At 40.9% G+C, this 22,446-nt stretch overlaps 1 protein-coding gene across 8 annotated transcripts in view; it reads right to left on the reverse strand.

The window, feature by feature from the left end:
• Positions 1-22,446, reverse strand: part of LOC139761026 (uncharacterized) — a 318,517-nt gene that overhangs the window by 79,605 nt on the left and 216,466 nt on the right. For 3 of the 8 annotated variants that reach the window (XM_071684778.1, XM_071684774.1, XM_071684773.1), the window contains exon 3: positions 15,306-15,445. The exons of the other annotated variants lie outside the window; for them this stretch is intronic. In XM_071684778.1, coding sequence (XP_071540879.1) covers positions 15,306-15,445 — 140 coding nt within the window. The remainder of the gene's footprint in view (positions 1-15,305; positions 15,446-22,446) is intronic. 8 annotated transcript variants of the gene reach the window in all.

Consider the following 22,446-nt stretch of genomic DNA (forward strand, 5'->3'; position numbering starts at 1 on the left):
TCAAGGCATGTGAAGCGTCTGGGGTAAACCATGGAAAGCTGTGTAGGTATGTATATTTGCTTGTGTGGACGTATGTATATACATGTGTATGGGGGTGGGTTGGGCCATTTCTTTCGTCTGTTTCCTTGCGCTACCTCGCAAACGCGGGAGACAGCGACAAAGCAAAAAAAAAAAAAAAAATAATAATAATAATAATAATAATAATAATTATAATAGTAATGATAATAATAATAATAATAATAATAATAATAATAATAATAATAATAATAATAATAATAATAATAATAATAAAGATAATAATAGTAATGATGATGATAATAATAGTAATGATAATTTTTTTTTTTTTTTTTGCTTTGTCGCTGTCTCCCTCGTTTGCGAGGTAGCGCAAGGAAACAGACGAAAGAAATGGCCCAACCCACCCCTATACACATGTATATACATACGTCCACACACGCAAATATACATACCTACACAGCTTTCCATGGTTTACCCCAGACGCTTCACATGCCCTGATCCAATCCACTGCCAGCACCTCAACCCCGGTATACCACATCGCTCCAATTCACTCTATTCCTTGCCCTCCTTTCACCCTCCTGCATGTTCAGGCCCCGATCACACAAAATCTTTTTCACTCCATCTTTCCACCTCCAATTTGGTCTCCCTCTTCTCCTCGTTCCCTCCACCTCCGACACATATATCCTCTTGGTCAATCTTTCCTCACTCATTCTCTCCATGTACCCAAACCATTTCAAAACACCCTCTTCTGCTCTCTCAACCAAGCTCTTTTTATTTCCACACATCTCTCTTACCCTTATGTTACTTACTCGATCAAACCACCTCACACCACACATTGTCCTCAAACACCTCATTTCCAGCATATCCATCCTCCTGCGCACCACTCTATCCATAGCACACGCCTCGCAACCATACAACATTGTTCGAACCACTATTCCTTCAGACATGCCCATTTTTGCTTTCCGAGATAATGTTCTCGACTTCCACACATTCTTCAAGGCTCCCAGAATTTTCGCCCCCTCAACCATCCTATGATGCACTTCCGCTTCCATGGTTCCATCCGCTGCCAGATCCACTCCCAGATATCTAAAACACTTTACTTCCTCCAGTTTTTCTCCATTCAAACTCACCTCCCAATTGACTTGACCCTCAACCCTACTGTACCTAATAACCTTGCTCTTATTCACATTTACTCTTAATAATAATAATAATAATAATAATAATAATAATAATAATAATAATAATGATAATAATAATAATAATGGTAATGGTAATAATATTAATAATAATAATAATAGATAATAATAATAATAGTAGTAATAATAATAATAATAATAATAATAATAATAATAATAATAATAATAATAATAATAATAATGATAGTAATAATAATAATAATGAAAATAATACTAATAGTAATTATAATGATAGTAATAATAATAATAATAATAATAATAATAATAATAATAATAATAATAATAAAATGATAATAATAATAATGATAATAATAATGATAATAATGATAACAATAATAATAATGATAATAATAATAATAACAATCATAATAATAATAATAATAATAATAATAATAATAATAATAATAATAATAATAATAATAATAATGATAATAATAATAATATAATAATAATAATAATAATAACAATAATAATAATAATAATAATAACAATGATAATAACAATAATAATAATAATGATAACAATAATGATAATAATGATAATGATAATAATAATAATAATGATAATAATGATAATAATAAATAATAATAATAATAATAATAATAATAATAATAATAATGATAATAATAATAGTAATAATAATAATAATAATAACGATAATAATAATAATGATAATAATAATGATAATAATAATGATAATAATAACTTTCTGAACGGAGGAAGAGAAGATGGAGTCACGCGGGGAGTGCTCATCCTCCTCGAAGGCTCAGATTGGGGTGTCTAAATGTGTGTGGATGTAACCAAGATGAGAAAAAAGGAGAGATAGGTAGTATGTTTGAGGAAAGGAACATGGATGTTTTGGCTCTGAGTGAAACGAAGCTCAAGGGTAAAGCGGCAAAGTGGTTTGGGAATGTCTTGGGAGTAAAGTCAGGAGTTAGTGAGAAGATAAGAGCAAGGGAAGGAGTAGCAATGTTCCTTAAAAAGGAGTGGTGGGAGTATGTGATAGAGTGTAAGAAAGTAAATTCTAGATTGATATGGGTAAAACTGAAAGTTGCTGGAGAGAGATGGGTGATTATTGGTGCATATGCACCTGGGCATGAGAAGAAAGATCATGAGAGGCAAGTGTTTTGATAGCTGGTGAGTGAGTGTGTTAGTAGTTTTGATGCACAAGACTGGGTCATAGTAATAGGTGATTTGACTTCAAAGGTAAGTAATGTGGCGGTTGAAAAATAATATTTGGCGTACATGGGGTGTTCAGTGTTGTAAATGGAAATGGTGAAGAGCTTGTAGATTTATGTGCTGAAAAAGGAATGGTGATTGGGAATATCTGGTTCAAAAAGAGAGATATACATAAGTAAACGTATAAGAAGGAGAGATGGCCAGAGAGCGTTATGGGATTACGTGTTGATTGATAGGCGCGCGAAAGAGAGACTTTTGGATGATAATGTGCTGAGAGGTGTAACTGGGTGGATGTCTGATCATTATCTTGTTGAGGCGAAGGTGAAGATTTTTAGGGGTTTTCAGAAAAGAAGAGAGAATGTTGGGGTGAAGAGAGTGGTGAGAGTAAGAGAGCTTGGGAGGGAGACTTGTGTGAAGAAGTACCAAGAGAGACTTAATAGAGGAGGGAAAAAGATGAGAACAAAGGACATAAGGGGAGTGGGGGAGGAATGGGATGTATTTAGGGAAGCAGTCATGGCTTTTGCAAAAGATGCTTGTGGCAGGAAAGCGTGGGAGGTGGGAAGATTAGAAAGGGCAGTGATTGGTGGGATGCAGAAGTAATATTATTAGTGAAAGAAAAGAGAGAGGCATTTGGACGATTTTTGCAAGGAAATAATGTACATGAGGGGAAGATGTATAAAAGAAAGAGGCAGGAGGTTAAGAGAAAGGTGCAAAGGAAGAAAAGGAGGGCAAATGATAGTTGGGGTGAGAGAGTATCATTAAGGTATTGGTAGAATACAAAGATGTTTTGGAAGGAGGCAAATAAATTGCGTAAGACAAAGGAACGAATATGAACATCAGTGAAGGGAGCTAATGGGGAGGTAATAACACGTAGTGGTGATATGAGAAGGAGATGGAGTGAGTATTTTGAAGGTTTGTTGAATGTGTTTGATGATAGAGTGGCAGATATAAGGTGTTTTGGTCGAGGTGGTGTACAAAGTGAAAGGGTTAGGGAGAATGATTTGGTAAACAGAAATGAGGTAGTAAAAGCTTTACGGAAGATGAAAGCCGGCAAGGCAACAGGTTTGGATGGCATTACAGTGGAATTTATTAAAGAAGAGGGTGACTGTATTGTTGATTGGATGGTAAAGTTATTAAATGTATGTATGACTCATGGTGCGGTCCGTGAGGACTGGAGGAATGCTTGCATAGTGCCATTGTACAAAGGCAAAGGGGATAAAAGTGAGTGCTCAAATATATAAGTTTGTTGAGTATTCCTGGGAAATTATATGGGAGGGTATTGATTGAGATGGTGAAGGAATGTACAGAGGATCATATTGCGGAAGAGCAGTGTGGTTTCAGAAGTGGTAGAGGATGTGTGGATCAGGTGTTTACCTTGAAGAATGTATGTGAGAAATAATTAGAAAAGCAAATGGATTTGTATGCAGCACTTATGGATCTGGAGAAGGCATATGATAGAGTTGATAGAGATGCTCTGTGGAAGGTACTAAGAATATATGGTGTGGGAGGCAAGTTGTTAGAAGCAGTGAAAAGTCTTTATCGAGGATGTAAGGCATGTGTACGAGTAGAAAGAGAGGAAAGTGGTTGGTTGTCAGTGAATGTTGGTTTGCGGCAGGGGTACGTCATGTCTACATGGTTGTTTAATTTGTTTATGGATGGGGTTGTTAGGGAAGTGAATGTAAGAGTTTTGGAAAGAGGGGCAAGTATGCAGTCAGTTGTGAACGAGAAAGCTTGGGAAGTTAGTTAGTTGTTTGTTCGTTGATGATACAATGCTGGTGGCTGATTCATGTGAGAAACTGGAGAAGCTTGTGACTAAGGTTGGTAAAGTTTGTGAAAGAAGAAAGCAGAGAGTAAATATGAATAAGAGCAAGGTTATCAGGCACAGTAGGGTGGACTGACAAGTCAATTGCGAGGTAAGTTTGAATGGAGAAAAACTGGAGGAAGTGAAGTGTTTTAGATATCTGTGGGTGGATTTGGCAGCGGATGGAACAATGGAAGCGGAAGTGAATCATAGGGTGGGGGAGAGGGTGAAAGTTCTGGGAGCGTTGAAAAATGTGTGGAAGTCGAGAACGTTATCTTGGAAAGCAAAAGTGGGTATTTTTGAAGGAATAGAGGTCCCAACAATGTTATATGGTTGCGAGGCGTGGGCTATGGATAGAGTTGTGCGGAAGAGGGTACATGTGCTGGAAATGAGATGTTTGAGGACAATAGGTGGTGTGAGGTGGTTTGATCGAGTAAGTAATGAAAGGGTAAGAGAGATATGTGGTAATAAAAAGAGTGTGGTTGAGAGAGCAGAAGAGGGTGTTCTGAAATGGTTTGGTCACATGGAGAGAATGAGCGAGGAAAGATTGACCAAGAAGATATATGTGTCAGAGGTGGAGGGAACGAAGAGAAGTGGGAGACCAAATTGGAGGTGGAAAGATAGTGAAAAAGATTTTGAGTGATCGGGGCCTGAACATGCACGATGGTGAAAGGCCTTCTAGGAATAGAGTGAATTGGAACGATGTGGAATACCGGGGTCGAAGCGCTGTCATTGGATTGAACCAGGGCATATGAAGCGTCTGGGGGTAAACTATGGAACGTTCTATGGGGCCTGGATGTGGAAAGAGACATGTTGTTTCGGTGCATTATACGTGACAGCTAGAGACAGTGTGATCGAATGTGGCCTTTGATGCTTTTTCCTAGCGCTACCTCCCGCACATGCCGGGGTAAGGGGGTTGTTATTTCATATGTGGCGGGGTGGCGACGAGAATGAATAAGGGCAGACAGTATATATCATGTATATATATATATATATATATATATATATATATATATATATATATATATATATATATATATATATATATATATATCCCTGGGGTTGGGATTTTGTGTGATCGGGGCCTGAACGTGCAGGAGGGTGAGGGGAGGGCGGGGAATGGAGTGAGTTGGAGCGATGTGGTGTACCGGGGTTGACGTGCTGTCAGTGGATTGAAGCAGGGCATGTGAAGCGTCTGGGGTAAACCATGGAAAGCTGTGTAGGTATGTATATTTGCGTGTGTGGACGTATGTATATACATGTGTATGGGGGGGGGGGGTTGGGCCATTTCTTTCGTCTGTTTCCTTGCGCTACCTCGCAAACGCGGGAGAAAGCGACAAAGTATAATAAAAAAAAAAAAATATCCCTGGGGATAGAGGAGAAAGAATATTTCCCACGTATTCCCTGCGTGTTGTAGAAGGCGACTAAAAGGGAAGGGAGCGGGGGGCTGAAAATCCTCCCACCTCATTTTTTTTTTTTTCAATTTTCCAAAAGAAGGAACAGAGAAGGGGGCCAGGTGAGGTTATTCCCTCAAAGACCCAGTCCTCTGTTCTTAACGCTACCTCACTAATGCGGGAAATGGCGAATAGTATGAAAAAAATATTTATTTATATATATATATATATATATATATATATATATATATTATTATTATTTATTATACTTTGTCGCTGTCTCCCGCGTTTGCGAGGTAGCGCAAGGAAACAGACGAAAGAAATGGCCCAACCCCCCCCATACACATGTATATACATACGTCCACACACGCAAATATACATACCTACACAGCTTTCCATGGTTTACCCCAGACGCTTCACATGCCCTGCTTCAATTCACTGACAGCACGTCAACCCCGGTATACCACATCGCTCCAATTCACTCTATTCCTTGCCCTCCTTTCACCCTCTTGCATGTTCAGGCCCCGATCACACAAAATCTTTTTCACTCCATCTTTCCACCTCCAATTTGGTCTCCCTCTTCTTGTTCCCTCCACCTCCGACACATATATCCTCTTGGTCAATCTTTCCTCACTCATCCTCTCCATGTGCCCAAACCACTTCAAAACACCCTCTTCTGCTCTCTCAACCACGCTCTTTTTATTTCCACACATCTCTCTTACCCTTACGTTACTCACTCGATCAAACCACCTCACACCACACATTGTCCTCAAACATCTCATTTCCAGCACATCCATCCTCCTGCGCACAACTCTATCCATAGCCCACGCCTCGCAACCATACAACATTGTTGGAACCACTATTCCTTCAAACATACCCATTTTTGCTTTCTGAGATAATGTTCTCGACTTTCACACATTCTTCAAGGGTCCCAGAATTTTCACCCCCTCCCCCACCCTATGATCCACTTCCGCTTCCATGGTTCCATCCGCTGCCAGATCCACTCCCAGATATCTAAAACACTTCACTTCCTCCAGTTTTTCTCCATTCAAACTCACCTCCCAATTGACTTGACCCTCAACCCTACTGTACCTAATAACCTAATAACCTAATAACCTAACACCCCTGCCGCAATCCTACATTCACTGAGAACCAATCACTTTCCTCTCTTCCTACACGTACACATGCCTTACATCCTCGATAAAAACTTTTCACTGCTTCTAACTTGCCTCCCACACCATATATTATTAGTACCTTCCACAGAGCATCTCCATGAACTCTATCATATGCCTTCTCCAGATCCATAAATGCTACATACAAATCCATTTGCTTTTCTAAGTATTTCTCACGTACATTCTTCAAAGCAAACACCTCATCCACACATCCTCTACCACTTCTGAAACCACACTGCTCTTCCCTAATCTGATGCTCTGTACATGTCTTCACCCTCTCAATCAATACCCTCCCATATAATTTACCAGGAATACTCAACAAACTTATACCTCACTCTTATCCCCTTTGCCTTTGTACAATGGAACTATGCAAGCATTTCGCCAATCCTCAGGCACTTCACTATGAATCATACATACATTAAATAACCTTACCAACCAGTCAACAATACAGTCAACTCCTGTTTTAATAAACTCCACTGCAATGCCATTCAAACCTGCTGCCTTGCCGGCTTTCATCTTCCGCAAAGCTTTTACTACCTCTTCTCTGTTTTCCAAATCATTTTCCCTGACCCTCTCAATTTTTACAGGTGAATGCAAGAGTTTTGGAAAGAGGGGCAAGTATGCAGTCTGTTGGGGATGAGAGAGCTTGGGAAGTGAGTCAGTTGTTGTTCGCTGATGATACAGCGCTGGTGGCTAATTCATGTGGGAAACTACAGAAGCTTGTGACTGAGTTTGGTAAAGTGTGTAAAGGAAGAAAGTTAAGAGTAAATGTGAATAAGAGCAAGGTTATTAGGTACAGTAGGGTTGAGGGTCAAGTCAATTGGGAGGTAGGTATGAATGGAGAAAAACTGTAGGAAGTAAAGTGTTTTAGATATCTTGGAGTGGATCTGGCAGCGGATGGAACCATGGAAGCGGAAGTGGTTCATAGGGTGGGGGAGGGGGCGAAAATCCTGGGAGCCTTTAAGAATGTGTGGAAGTCGAGAACATTATCTCCGAAAGCAAAAATGGCTATGTTTGAAGGAATAGTGTATCCACAATGTTGTATGGTTGCGAGGCGTGGGCAGGAGGGTGGATGTGCTGGAAATGAGATGTTTGAGGACAATATGTGGTGTGAGGTGCTTTGATCGAGTAAGTAATGTAAGGGTAAGAGAGATGCGTGGAAATAAAAAGAGCGTGGCTGAGAGAGGCAGAAGAGGGTGTTTTGACATGGTTTGGGCACATGGAGAGAATGAGTAAGGAAAGATTGACCAAGAGGATATATGTGTCAGAGGTGGTGGGAACGAGGAGAAGTGGGAGACCAAATTGGAGGTGGAAAGATGGAGTGAAAAAGATTTTGAGTGATCGGGGCCTGAACATGCAGGAGGGTGAAAGGAGGCCAAGGAATAGAGTGAACTGGATCGATGTGGTATACCGGGGTCGACGTGCTGTCAATGGATTGAATCAGGGTATGTGAAGCGTCTGGGGTAAAGTATGGAAATTTCTTTGGGGTCTTATTCTGTGGGGCATTATTGCATGACAGCTGGAGACTGAGTGTGAGCGAATGGGGCCTTCGTTGTCTTTTCCTGGCGCTGCCTCGCGAACATGAGGGGGGAAGGGGATGTTATTCCCTGGGTGGCGGGGTGGCGATGGGGATGAGTTGGGGCAGGCAGTGTTAATTGTGTGCATATGTGTATATGGATGTGTCTGTGTGTGTATATATGTGTGTACGTTGGGATGTGTGGGTATGCATGTTTGCGTGTGTAGACGTGTGTGTGTGTGCATGTATGTGGGGGTTGGATTGGCCATTTCATTCGTCTGTTTCCTTGCGCTACCTCGCAGGCGCGGGAGACAGCGACAAAGCAAAATAGATAAAACAAATAATATATCTTTCTTTTCTTTCAAACTATTCGCCATTCCCCGGGTTAGCAAGGTAGCGTTAAGAACAGAGGTCTGGGCCTCTGAGGGAATATCCTCACCTGGCCACCTTCTCTGTTCCTCTTTTGGAAAATTAAAAATAAGAGAACAAGAGGGGAGGTTTTCCAGCCCCCCGCTCCCTCCTCTTTTAGTCGCCTTCTACGACACGCAGGGAATACGTGGTATATATATATATATATATATATATATATATACATATATATATATATATATATATATATATATATATATATATATATATATATATATATATATATATATATATATATATTTTTTTTTTTTTTCTTTTTTGCTTTGTCGCTGTCTCCCCCGTTTGCGAGGTAGCGCAAGGAAACAGACGAAAGAAATGGCCCAACCCACCCCCATACACATGTATATACATACGTCCACACACGCAAATATACATACCTACACAGCTTTCCATGGTATACCCCAGACGCTTCACATGCCTTGATTCAATCCACTGACAGCACGTCAACCCCGGTATACCACATCGATCCAATTCACTCTATTCCTTGCCCGCCTTTCACCCTCCTCCATGTTCAGCCCCCGATCACACAAAATCTTTTTCACTCCATCTTTCCACCTCCAATTTGGTCTCCCTCTTCTCCTCGTTCCCTCCACCTCCGACACATATATCCTCTTGGTCAATCTTTCCTCACTCATTCTCTCCATGTGCCCAAACCATTTCAAAACACCCTCTTCTGCTCTCTCAACCACGCTCCTTTTATTTCCACACATCTCTCTTACCCTTACGTTACTTACTCGATCAAACCACCTCACACCACACATTGTCCTCAAACATCTCATTTCCAGCACATCCATACTCCTGCGCACAACTCTATCCATAGCCCACGCCTCGCAACCATACAACATTGTTGGAACCACTATTCCTTCAAACATACCCATTTTTGCTTTCCGAGATAATGTTCTCGACTTCCACACATTCTTCAAGGCTCCCAGAATTTTCGCCCCCTCCCCCACCCAATGATCCACTTACGCTTCCATGGTTCCATCCGTTGCCAGATCCACACCCAGATATCTAAAACACTTCACTTCCTCCAGTTTTTCTCCATTCAAACTCACCTCCCTATTGACTTGACCCTCAACCCTACTGTAGCTAATAACCTTGCTCTTATTCACATTTACTCTTAACTTTCTTCTTTCACACACTTTACCAAACTCAGTCACTAGCTTCTGCAGTTTCTCACATGAATCAGCCACCAGCGCTGTATCATCAGCGAACAACAACTGACTCACTTCCCAAGCTCTCTCATCCCCAACAGACTTCATACTTGCCCATCTTTCCAAAACTCTTGCATTCACCTCATTAACAACCCCATGCATAAAACAAATAAACAACCATGGAGACATCACACACCCCTGCCGCAAACCTACATTCACTGAGAACCAGTCACTTTCCTCTCTTCCTACACGTACACATGCCTTACATCCTTGATAAAAACTTTTCACTGCTTCTAATAACTTGCCTCCCACACCATATATTCTTAATACCTTCCACAGAGCATCTCTATCAACTCTATCATATGCCTTCTCCAGATCCATAAATGCTACATACAAATCCATTTGCTTTTCTAAGTATTTCTCACATACATTCTTCAAAGCAAACACTGATCCACACATCCTCAACCACTTCTGAAACCGCACTGCTCTTCCCCAATCTGATGCTCTGTACATGCCTTCACCCTCTCAATCAATACCCTCCCATATAATTTACCAGGAATACTCAACAAAATTATACCTCTGTAATTTGAGCACTCACTCTTATCCCCTTTGCCTTTGTACAATGGCACTATGCACGCATTCCGCCAATCCTCAGGTACCTCACCATGAGTCATACATACATTAAATAACCTTACCAACCAGTCAACAATACAGTCACCCCCTTTTCTAATAAATTCCACTGCAATACCATCCAAACCTGCTGCCTTGCCGGCTTTCATCTTCCGCAAAGCTTTCACTACCTCTTCTCTGTTTACCAAATCATTTTCCCTAACCCTCTCACTTTGCACACCACCTCGACCAAAACACCCTATATCTGCCACTCTATCATCAAACACATTCAACAAACCTTCAAAATACTCACTCCATCTCCTTCTCACATCACCACTACTTGTTATCACCACCCCATTTGCGCCCTTCACTGAAGTTCCCATTTGCTCCCTTGTCTTACGCACTTTATTTACCTCCTTCCAGAACATCTTTTTATTCTCCCTAAAATTTAATGATACTCTCTCACCCCAACTCTCATTTGCCCTTTTTTTCACCTCTTGCACCTTTCTCTTGACCTCCTGTCTCTTTCTTTTATACATCTCCCACTCAATTGCATTTTTTCCCTGCAAAAATTGTCCAAATGCCTCTCTCTTCTCTTTCACTAATACTCTTACTTCTTCATCCCACCACTCACTACCCTTTCTAATCAACCCATCTCCCACTCTTCTCATGCCACAAGCATCTTTTGCGCAATCCATCACCGATTCCCTAAATACATTCCATTCCTCCCCCACTCCCCTTACTTCCATTGTTTTCACCTTTTTCCATATATATATATATATATATATATATATATATATATATATATATATATATATATATATATATATATATATATATATATATATATATATATAATTTATTTTATTTATATTTATTATACTTTGTCGCTGTCTCCCGCGTTTGCGAGGTAGCGCAAGGAAACAGACGAAAGAAATGGCCCAACCCCCCCCCATACACATGTATATACATACGTCCACACACGCAAATATACATACCTACACAGCTTTCCATGGTTTACCCCAGACGCTTCACATGCCTTGCTTCAATCCACTGACAGCACGTCAACCCCGGTATACCACATCGCTCCTATTCACTCTATTCCTTGCCCTCCTTTCACCCTCCTGCATGTTCAGGCCCCGATCACACAAAATCTTTTTCACTCCATCTTTCCACCTCCAATTTGGTCTCCCTCTTCTCCTTGTTCCCTCCACCTCCGATACATATATCCTCTTGGTCAATCTTTCCTCACTCATCCTCTCCATGTGCCCAAACCACTTCAAAACACCCTCTTCTGCTCTCTCAACCACGCTCTTTTTATTTCCACACATCTCTCTTACCCTTACGTTACTCACTCGATCAAACCACCTCACCCCACACATTGTCCTCAAACATCTCATTTCCAGCACATCCATCCTCCTGCGCACAACTCTATCCATAGCCCACGCCTCGCAACCATACAACATTGTTGGAACCACTATTCCTTCAAACATACCCATTTTTGCTTTCCGAGATAATGTTCTCGACTTCCACACATTTTTCAAGGCCCCCAGGATTTTCGCCCCCTCCCCCACCCTATGATCCACTTCCGCTTCCATGGTTCCATCCGCTGCCAGATCCACTCCCAGATATCTAAAACACTTCACTTCCTCCAGTTTTTCTCCATTCAAACTCACCTCCCAATTGACTTGACCCTCAACCCTACTGTACCTAATAACCTTGCTCTTATTCACATTTACTCTTAACTTTCTTCTTCCACACACTTTTCCAAACTCAGTCACCAGCTTCTGCAGTTTCTCACATGAATCAGCCACCAGCGCTGTATCATCAGCGAACAACAACTGACTCACTTCCCAAGCTCTCTCATCCCCAACAGACTTCATACTTGCCCCTCTTTCCAAAACTCTTGCATTTACCTCCCTAACAACCCCATCCATAAACAAATTAAACAACCATGGAGACATCACACACCCCTGCCGCAAACCTACATTCAATGAGAACCAATCACTTTCCTCTCTTCCTACACGTACACATGCCTTACATCCTCGATAAAAACTTTTCACTGCTTCTAACAACTTTCCTCCCACATCATATTTTCTTAATACCTTCCACAGAGCATCTCTATCAACTCTATCATATGCCTTCTCCAGATCCATAAATGCTACATACAAATCCATTTGCTTTTCTAAGTATTTCTCACATACATTCTTCAAAGCAAACACCTGATCCACACATCCTCTACCACTTCTGAAACCACACTGCTCTTCCCCAATCTGATGCTCTGTACATGCCTTCACCCTCTCAATCAATACCCTCCCATATAATTTACCAGGAATACTCAACAAACTTATAGTCTGTAATTTGAGCACTCACTCTTATCCCCTTTGCCTTTGTACAATGGCACTATGCACGCATTCCGCCAATCCTCAGGCACCTCACCATGAGTCATACATACATTAAATAACCTTACCAACCAGTCAACAATACAGTCACCCCATTTTCTAATAAATTCCACTGCAATACCATCCAAACCTGCTGCCTTGCCGGCTTTCATCTTCCGCAAAGCTTTCACTACTTCTTCTCTGTTTACCAAATCATTTTCCCTAACCCTCTCACTTTGCACACCACCTCGACCAAAACACCCTATATCTGCCACTCTATCATCAAACACATTCAACAAACCTTCAAAATACTCACTCCATCTCCCTCTCACATCACCACTACTTCTTTTCACCTCCCCATTTGCGCCCTTCACTGAAGTTCCCATTTGCTCCCTTGTCTTACGTACTTTATTTACCTCCTTCCAGAACATCTTTTTATTCTCCCTAAACTTTAATGATACTCTCTCACCCCAACTCTCATTTGCCCTTTTTTTCACCTCTTGCACCTTTCTCTTGACCTCCTGTCTCTTTCTTTTATACGTCTCCCACTCAATTGCATTTTTTCCCTGCAAAAATCGTCCAAATGCCTCTCTCTTCTCTTTCACTAATACTCTTACTTCTTCATCCCACCACTCACTACCCTTTCTAATCAACCCACCTCCCACTCTTCTCATGCCACAAGCATCTTTTGCGCAATCCATCACTGATTCCCTAAATACATCCCATTCCTCCCCCACTCCCCTTACTTCCATTGTTCTCACCTTTTTCCATTCTGTACTCAGTCTCTCCTGGTACTTCCTCACACAGGTCTCCTTCTCAAGCTCACTTACTCTCACCACCCTCTTCACCCCAACATTCACTCTTCTTTTCTGAAAACCCATACAAATCTTCACCTTAGCCTCCACAAGATAATGATCAGACATCCCTCCAGTTGCACCTCTCAGCACATTAACATCCAAAAGCCTCTCTTTCGCACGCCTGTCAATTAACACGTAATCCAATAACGCTCTCTGGCCATCTCTCCTACTTACATAAGTATACTTATGTATATCTCGCTTTTTAAACCAGGTATTCCCAATCATCAGTCCTTTTTCAGCACATAAATCTACAAGCTCTTCACCATTTCCATTTACAACACTGAACACCCCATGTATACCAATTATTCCCTCAACTGCCACATTACTCACCTTTGCATTCAAATCACCCATCACTATGACCCGGTCTCGTGCATCAAAACCACTAACACACTCATTCAGCTGCTCCCAAAACACTTGCCTCTCTTGATCTTTCTTCTCATGCCCAGGTGCATATGCACCAATAATCACCCACCTCTCTCCATCAACTTTCAGTTTTACCCATATTAATCGAGAATTTACTTTCTTACACTCTATCACATACTCCCACAACTCCTGTTTCAGGAGTATTGCTACTCCTTCCCTTGCTCTTGTCCTCTCACTAACCCTGACTTTACTCCCCAGACATTCCCAAACCACTCTTCCCCTTTACCCTTGAGCTTCGTTTCACTCAGAGCCAAAACATCCATGTTCCTTTCCTCAAACATACTACCTATCTCTCCTTTTTTCACATCTTGGTTACATCCACACACATTTAGGCACCCCACTCTGAGCCTTCGAGGAGGATGAGCACTCCCCGCGTGACTCCTTCTTCTGTTTCCCATTTTAGAAAGTTAAAAAAATACAAGGAGGGGAGGATTTCTGGCCCCCCGCTCCCGTCCCCTCTACTCGCTTTCTACGACACGCGAGGAATACGTGGGAAGTATTCTTTCACCCCTATCCCCAGGGATAATATACATATATATATACATACACACATACACACACATACACACACATACGCACATATACACACACACACACATACATACATATACATATGAGAAATGTAAGAAACAATTTAGAAAACTGAAACTTCTAGCTTGAAATGAATGAAAAAAAAGAATGTCACATAATGGTTCAACCTCTGGCTATGGAAAAAAGGAAATGTATAATTTATTTATATATATATATATATATATATATATATATATATATATATATATATATATATATATATATATATATATATATATATATATATATATATATGTGTGTGTGTGTGTCTGTGTGTGTGTGTGTCTGGGTGTGTGTGTGTGTGTCTGTGTGTGTATGTGTGTGTGTGTGTGTGTGTGTGTGGATAGGTAGATCGATAGATAGACAGATAGCTAAAAGTGCGTCACAATTTGTGTAAGCACTTCTATTTCCAGACAAAACTACATTCTAATTTTGTCCCCAGCTGGATGCCTACAAGTATTTGATTATGTTTGGAATCTCTTTACTTTTTTATCCCTTATACCTTGGGATGGAGCCAGGGTTAATTATAAATATCTTTGTATTGTATCAGAACTTGTTCAAAAGATTTCTTACCTTTACTAAATCAGAAAAATAAGAAAGTTAACTTACCCGAATTGAAGGTCAGAATATATCATTTTATCAAGTTTCAATGTTCGTTGAGGTGCAGTAAAGTTGTCTTCAATCTCAGTGAAGCTGTTGTTGTCAAATAGCCACTGTACTCTAAGATGTACATAATCGTCCTCTGAAACCTAAAATACATGCTCATGTTACTCCCTGGACTTGAATCATTTATACAATTACAATGAACCTTCCTGTAATTGTCCTTTCTTCTGTACAGTTACCTAAATTGTTTCCTTGTGTCCATTAGTTCAAACCAACTACAAATTGACTCATTACATTGCATATTGTCTCCATCTTAGCAAATATATGTCGCGGGATATGTGTGTTGTTGTAGGAATACTCATAGAGTTATATATAAGTTTGTGTGTCAACCTGATTGGTAATAATGCATTACACCTCACTCTTCCACTTATAAACACCTTGTCCCATACACTTTCTCTTTCTAAGGAGCATGTCCTGGATACTTCTGCTTTCTGAATACCATATCCAAGAATCAACCACCTTCTAAGATATTGTCAGACACATTTACATACCCAAGAACTTGTCCCAGACATTCAATTTTCTAAATTACTTGTCCATGACACTTTATCTTTCAAAAGACCCTATTCCAGACGCTTCTACTTTTTGCACCGATTACCAAAAAAGAAATTCCACTTTCTAAAGACTTTACAGCAAGCACTTCTATTTCTACAGACCTCATCTCAAACACCATTTACGTTCTAAGAAACTTCTCCCAAACGTCCACTTTCTCGAAACTTTCTCAAAAAACATTTCTACTTTCCAAAGACTTTATCCCAAACACCTTTTCTTTCTAAACACCTTATCCCAAACACTTGCACTCTTTACGAAATTCATTCCAAACACATCTCATCTCTGTAAAACTTATATCAAGCCTCCTAGAGTCTATAGATCTCATCTCAAAATTTTAGATGCACCACGTTTCTCCGCATTCGATGATTTGCTTTAATACTTTAAAACATGTTAAGAAAATAAGCAAGCATTAGAAAAAAAAAAAAAAAAATATATATATATATATATATATATATATATATATATATATATATATATATATATATATATATATATATATATATTTTCTTTTCCTTTTTTTAAACTATTTGCCATTTCCCGCGTTAGCGAGGTAGCGTTAAGAACAGAAGACTGGGCCTTTTTTGGAATATCCTCACCTGGCCCCCTTTGTTCCTTCTTTTGGAAAATTAAAAAAAAAATGAGAGGGGAGGATTTCCAGCCCCCCGCTCCCTCCCCTTTTAGTCGCCTTCTACGACACGCAGGGAATACGTGGGAAGTATTCTTAATCCCCTATCCCCAGGGATAATATATATATATATATATATATATATATATATATATATATATATATATATATATATATATATATATATATATATATATATATATATATACATATATATATATATATATATATATATATATATATATATACACTCCCAGAACTTTCGCCCCCTCCCCCACCCTGTGATTTACTTCTGCTTCCATAGTTCCATCCGCTGCCAAATCCACCCCCAGATATCTAAAACACTTCACTTCCTCCAGTTTTTCTTCATTGAAACTTACCTCGCAACTGACTTGACCCTGAACCCTACTGTACCTAATAACCTCGCTCTCATTCACATTTACTCTCAGTTTTCTTCTGTCATACACTTTGCCAAACTCAGTCACCAGCTTCTGCATTTTCTCACATGAATCAGCCACCAGTGCTGCATCATCAGCGAACAACAACTGACTTACTTCCCAAGCTTTCTCATCCATAACAGACTGCATACTTGCCCCTCTTTCCAAAACTCTTGCGTTCATCTCCCTAACAATCCCATCCATAAACAAATTAAACAGCCATGGAGACATCACTCACCCCTGCCGCAAACCAACATTCAGTGAGAACCAATCACTTTCCTCTCTTCTTACACGTACACATGCCTTACATCCTGGATAAAAGCCTTTCACTGCTTCTAACAACCTGCCTCCCACACCATATATTCTTAATAATTTTATAATTTAATAATACTCTCTCACCCCAACTCTCATTTGCCCTTTTTTCACCTCTTGCACATTTCTCTTGACCTCCTGCCTCTTTCTTTTATATATCTTCCTGTCATTTTCATTATTTCCCTGCAAAAATCGTCCAAGTGCCTCTCTCTTCTCTTTCAATAATAATCTTACTTTTTCATCCCACCACTCACTACCCTTTCTAATCTGCCCACCTCCCACATTTCTCATGCCACAAGCATCTTTTGCACAAGCCATGACTGCTTCCCTTAATACATCTTATTCCTCCCACACTCCCTTGCGTTCTTTGTTCTCACCTTTTTCCATTCTGTATTCAGTCTCTTCTGGTACTTCCGCAAACAAGTCTCCTTCCAAAACACACTTACTCTCACCACTCTCTTCACCCCAACATTCTCTCTTGTTTTCTGAAAACCCATACAAATCTTCACCTTCGCGTCCACAAGATAATGTTTACACATCCCTCCAGTTACACCTCTCAGGACAGTAACATCCAAAGTCTCTCTTTCGCGCGCCTATTAATCAACACGTAATCCAATAACGATATCTGGCCATCTCTCCCATATATATATATATATATATATATATATATATATATATATATATATATATATATATATATATATATTTTTTTTTTTTTTTGCCTTTGTCGCTGTCTCCCGCGTTTGCGAGGTAGCGCAAGGAAACAGACGAAAGAAATGGCCCAACCCACCCCCATACTCATGTATATACATACGTTCACACAAGCAAATATACATACCTACACAGCTTTCCATGGTTTACCCCAGACGCTTCACATGCCTTGATTCAATCCACTGACAGCACGTCAACCCCGGTATACCACATCGCTCCAATTCACTCTATTCCTTGCCCTCCTTTCACCCTCCTGCATGTTCAGGCCCCGATCACACAAAATCTTTTTCACTCCATCTTTCCACCTCCAATTTGGTCTCCCTCTTCTCCTCGTTCCCTCCACCTCCGACACGTATATCCTCTTGGTCAATCTTTCCTCACTCATTCTCTCCATGTGACCAAACCATTTCAAAACACCCTCTTCTGCTCTCTCAACCACGATCTTTTTATTTCCACACATCTCTCTTACCCTTACGTTACTTACTCGATCAAACCACCTCACACCACACATTCTCCTCAAACATCTCATTTCCAGCACATCCATCCTCATGCTCACAACTCTATCCATAGTCCACGCCTCGCAACCATACAACATTGTTGGAACCACTATTCCTTCAAACATACCCATTTTTCCTTTCCGAGATAATGTTCTCGACTTCCACACATTCTTCAAGGCTCCCAGAATTTTCGCCCCCTCCCCCACCCTATGATCCACTTCCGCTTCCATGGTTCCATCCGCTGCCAGATCCACTCCCAGATATCTAAAACACTTCACTTCCTCCACTTTTTCTCCATTCAAACTCACCTCCCAATTGACTTGACCCTCAACCCTACTGTACCTAATAACCTTGCTCTTATTCACATTTACTCTTAACTTTCTTCCCTTCACACACTTTACCAAACTCAGTCACCAGCTTCTGCAGTTTCTCACACGAATCAGCCACCAGCGCTGTATCATCAGCGAACAACAACTGACTCACTTCCCAAGCTCTCTCATCCCCAACAGACTTCATACTTGCCCCTCTTTCCAAAACTCTTGCATTCACCTCCCTAACAACCCCATCCATAAACAAATTAAACAACCATGGAGACATCACACACCCCTGCCGCAAACCTACATTCACTGAGAACCAATCACTTTCCTCTCTTCCTACACGTACACATGCCTTACATCCTCGATAAAAACTTTTCACTGCTTCTAACAACTTGCCTACCACACCATATATTCTTAATACCTTCCACAGAGCATCTCTATCAACTCTATCATATGTCTTCTCCAGATCCATAAATGCTACATACAAATCCATTTGCTTTTCTAAGTATTTCTCACATACATACTTCAAAGCAAACACCTGATCCACACATCCTCAAAAGCAAACACCTGATCCACACATCCTCTACCACTTCTAAAACCACACTGCTCTTCCCCAATCTGATGCTCTGTACATGCCTTCACCCTCTCAATCAATACCCTCCCATATGATTTGCCAGGAATACTCAACAAACTTATACCTCTGTAATTTGAGCACTCACTCTTATCCCCTTTGCCTTTGTACAATGGCACTATGCACGCATTCCGCCAATCCTCAGGCACCTCACCATGAGTCATACATTCATTAAATAACCTTACCAATCAGTCAACAATACAGTCACCCCCTTTTTTAATAAATTCCACTGCAATACCATCCAAACCTGCTGCCTTGCCGGCTTTCATCTTCCGCAAAGCTTTTACTACCTCTTCTCTGTTTACCAAATCATTTTCCCTAACCCTCGCACTTTGCACACCACCTCGACCAAAACACCCTATATCTGCCACTCTATCATCAAACACATTCAACAAACCTTCAAAATACTCACTCCATCTCCTTCTCACATCACCACTACTTGTTATCACCTCCCCATTTGCGCCCTTCACTGAAGTTCCCATTTGCTCCCTTGTCTTACGCACTTTATTTACCTCCTTCCAGAACATCTTTTTATTCTCCCTAAAATTTAATGATACTCTCTCACCCCAACTCTCATTTGCCCTTTTTTTCACCTCTTGCACCTTTCTCTTGACCTCCTGTCTCTTTCTTTTATACGTCTCCCACTCAATTGCATTTTTTCCCTGCAAAAATCGTCCAAATGCCTCTCTCTTCTCTTTCACTAATACTCTTACTTCTTCATCCCACCACTCACTACCCTTTCTAATCAACCCACCTCCCACTCTTCTCATGCCACAAGCATCTTTTGCGCAATCCATCACTGATTCCCTAAATACATCCCATTCCTCCCCCACTCCCCTTACTTCCATTGTTCTCACCTTTTTCCATTCTGTACTCATTCTCTCCTGGTACTTCCTCACACAAGTCTCCTTCCCAAGCTCACTTACTCTCACCACCCTCTTCACCCCAACATTCACTCTTCTTTTCTGAAAACCCATACAAATCTTCACCTTTGCCTCCACAAGATAATGATCAGACATCCCTCCAGTTACACCTCTCAGCACATTAACATCCAAAAGTCTCTCTTTCGCGCGCCTGTCAATTAACACGTAATCCAATAACGCTATCTGGCCATCTCTCCTACTTACATAAGTATACTTATGTATATCTCGCTTTTTAAACCAGGTATTCCAATCATCAGTCCTTTTTCAGCACATAAATCTACAAGCTCTTCACCATTTCCATTTACAACATTGAACACCCCATGTATACCAATTATTCCCTCAACTGCCACATTACTCACCTTTGCATTCAAATCACCCAACACTATAACCCGGTCTCGTGCATCAAAACCACTAACACACTCATTCAGCTGCTCCCAAAACACTTGCCTCTCATGATCTTTCTTCTCATGCCCAGGTGCATATGCACCAATAATCACCCATCTCTCTCCACCAACTTTCAGTTTTACCCATATTAATCGAGAATTTACTTTCTTACATTCTATCACATACTTCCACAACTCCTGTTTCAGGAGTACTGCTACCCCTTCCCTTGCTCTTGTCCTCTCACTAACCCCTGACTTTGCTCCCCAGACATTCCCAAACCACTGTTCCCCTTTACCCTTGAGCTTCGTTTCACTCAGAGCCAAAACATCCAGGTTCCTTTCCTCAAACATACTACCTATCTCTCCTTTTTTCACATCTTGGTTACATCCACACACATTTAGGCACCCCAATTTGAGCCTTCGAGGAGGATGAGCACTCCCCGCGTGACTCCTTCTTCTGTTTCCCATTTTAGAAAGTTAAGAAATACAAGGAGGGGAGGATTTCTGGCCCCCCGCTCCCGTCCCCTCTAGTCGCTTTCTACGACACGCGAGGAATGCGTGGGAAGTATTCTTTCACCCCTATCCCCAGGGATAATATACATATATATATACACATACACACACATACACACACACACGCACATATACACACACACACACATACATATATATACATGTGAAAAATGTAAGAAACAATTTAGAAAACTGAAACTTCTAGCTTGAAATGAAATGAAAAAATGAATGTCACATAATGGTTCAACCTCTGGCTATGGAAAAAGGAAAATGTTTAATTCATTTACACAAATGTCAATAGCAGTTCTCATCAATTTAACCACTGTATCAATAAGCTTCAATGTCTAAGCTACATTTTTTCCAATTTCACTATTTTCTTGTCAAAGCACCATGTATGAAAACTATCACTCCAGTAACACAACTATAAACATTTACTTCCCCTTTAAAAAAAGTTTTGGGGAAGTCTGTCCCGATACACTGCGGGACACTCTACCACCTGGCGAGGTTTGTGTTGCAATGGTTCTTGATTTTCAAACGTAGTAGCATCACTGGTGGGCCAAGGTAGTTCCGTTGGCGAAGAGGAGCTCATGAACATGTCGGAAAGCATGCTACTGCAGGCAGGAGTGAAGGCTGATGCAAACTGGTATCGCTCTGAATGATGTGATGGGGACGAGATGATCCTCTGACTCACGTCCCCATCACGAGCCGCTCCTGAAAACTGAGCTGCCTCAACTCAATATGCTCATGTGATGGTGTAGAAGGATGACTGTGTGTAGGAGGTGTGGCTGGTGTGGATCGGCACCTCTGGAGCTCCTGACCACTACGTAGAACCCCGAAGCAGGCGCCCCCATCCTTGGAGCCACTCTCCCACCCCTCCTTCCAAGTGCTCCCAGCCTCCCCACAACCCTCATATGTTCACCACTGGGATGACCCTTAAGCTCAGAGACTCAGAACTAAGGCTTGTGGGACCTCCTCCTCTCGTCATTCCCAAAATCAGAAGACACAGAAGGACACCGTGGCGAAATGTTTCAAATTGAGACGGATCAGAGAACTTTTCAGGGCCTATATCGACAGCTGTTGATTGGTTGATACAAACTCATACCAACCACACAACGTCCAGAAACGATTAACACAGCGCACTGCAGCCTAATGTGACTGACAAGTACACGACACTGGACCCTTTGTCCCG

This window comes from Panulirus ornatus, chromosome 39 (assembly GCF_036320965.1).
Source record: "Panulirus ornatus isolate Po-2019 chromosome 39, ASM3632096v1, whole genome shotgun sequence".
Lineage (NCBI taxonomy): Eukaryota > Metazoa > Arthropoda > Malacostraca > Decapoda > Palinuridae > Panulirus > Panulirus ornatus.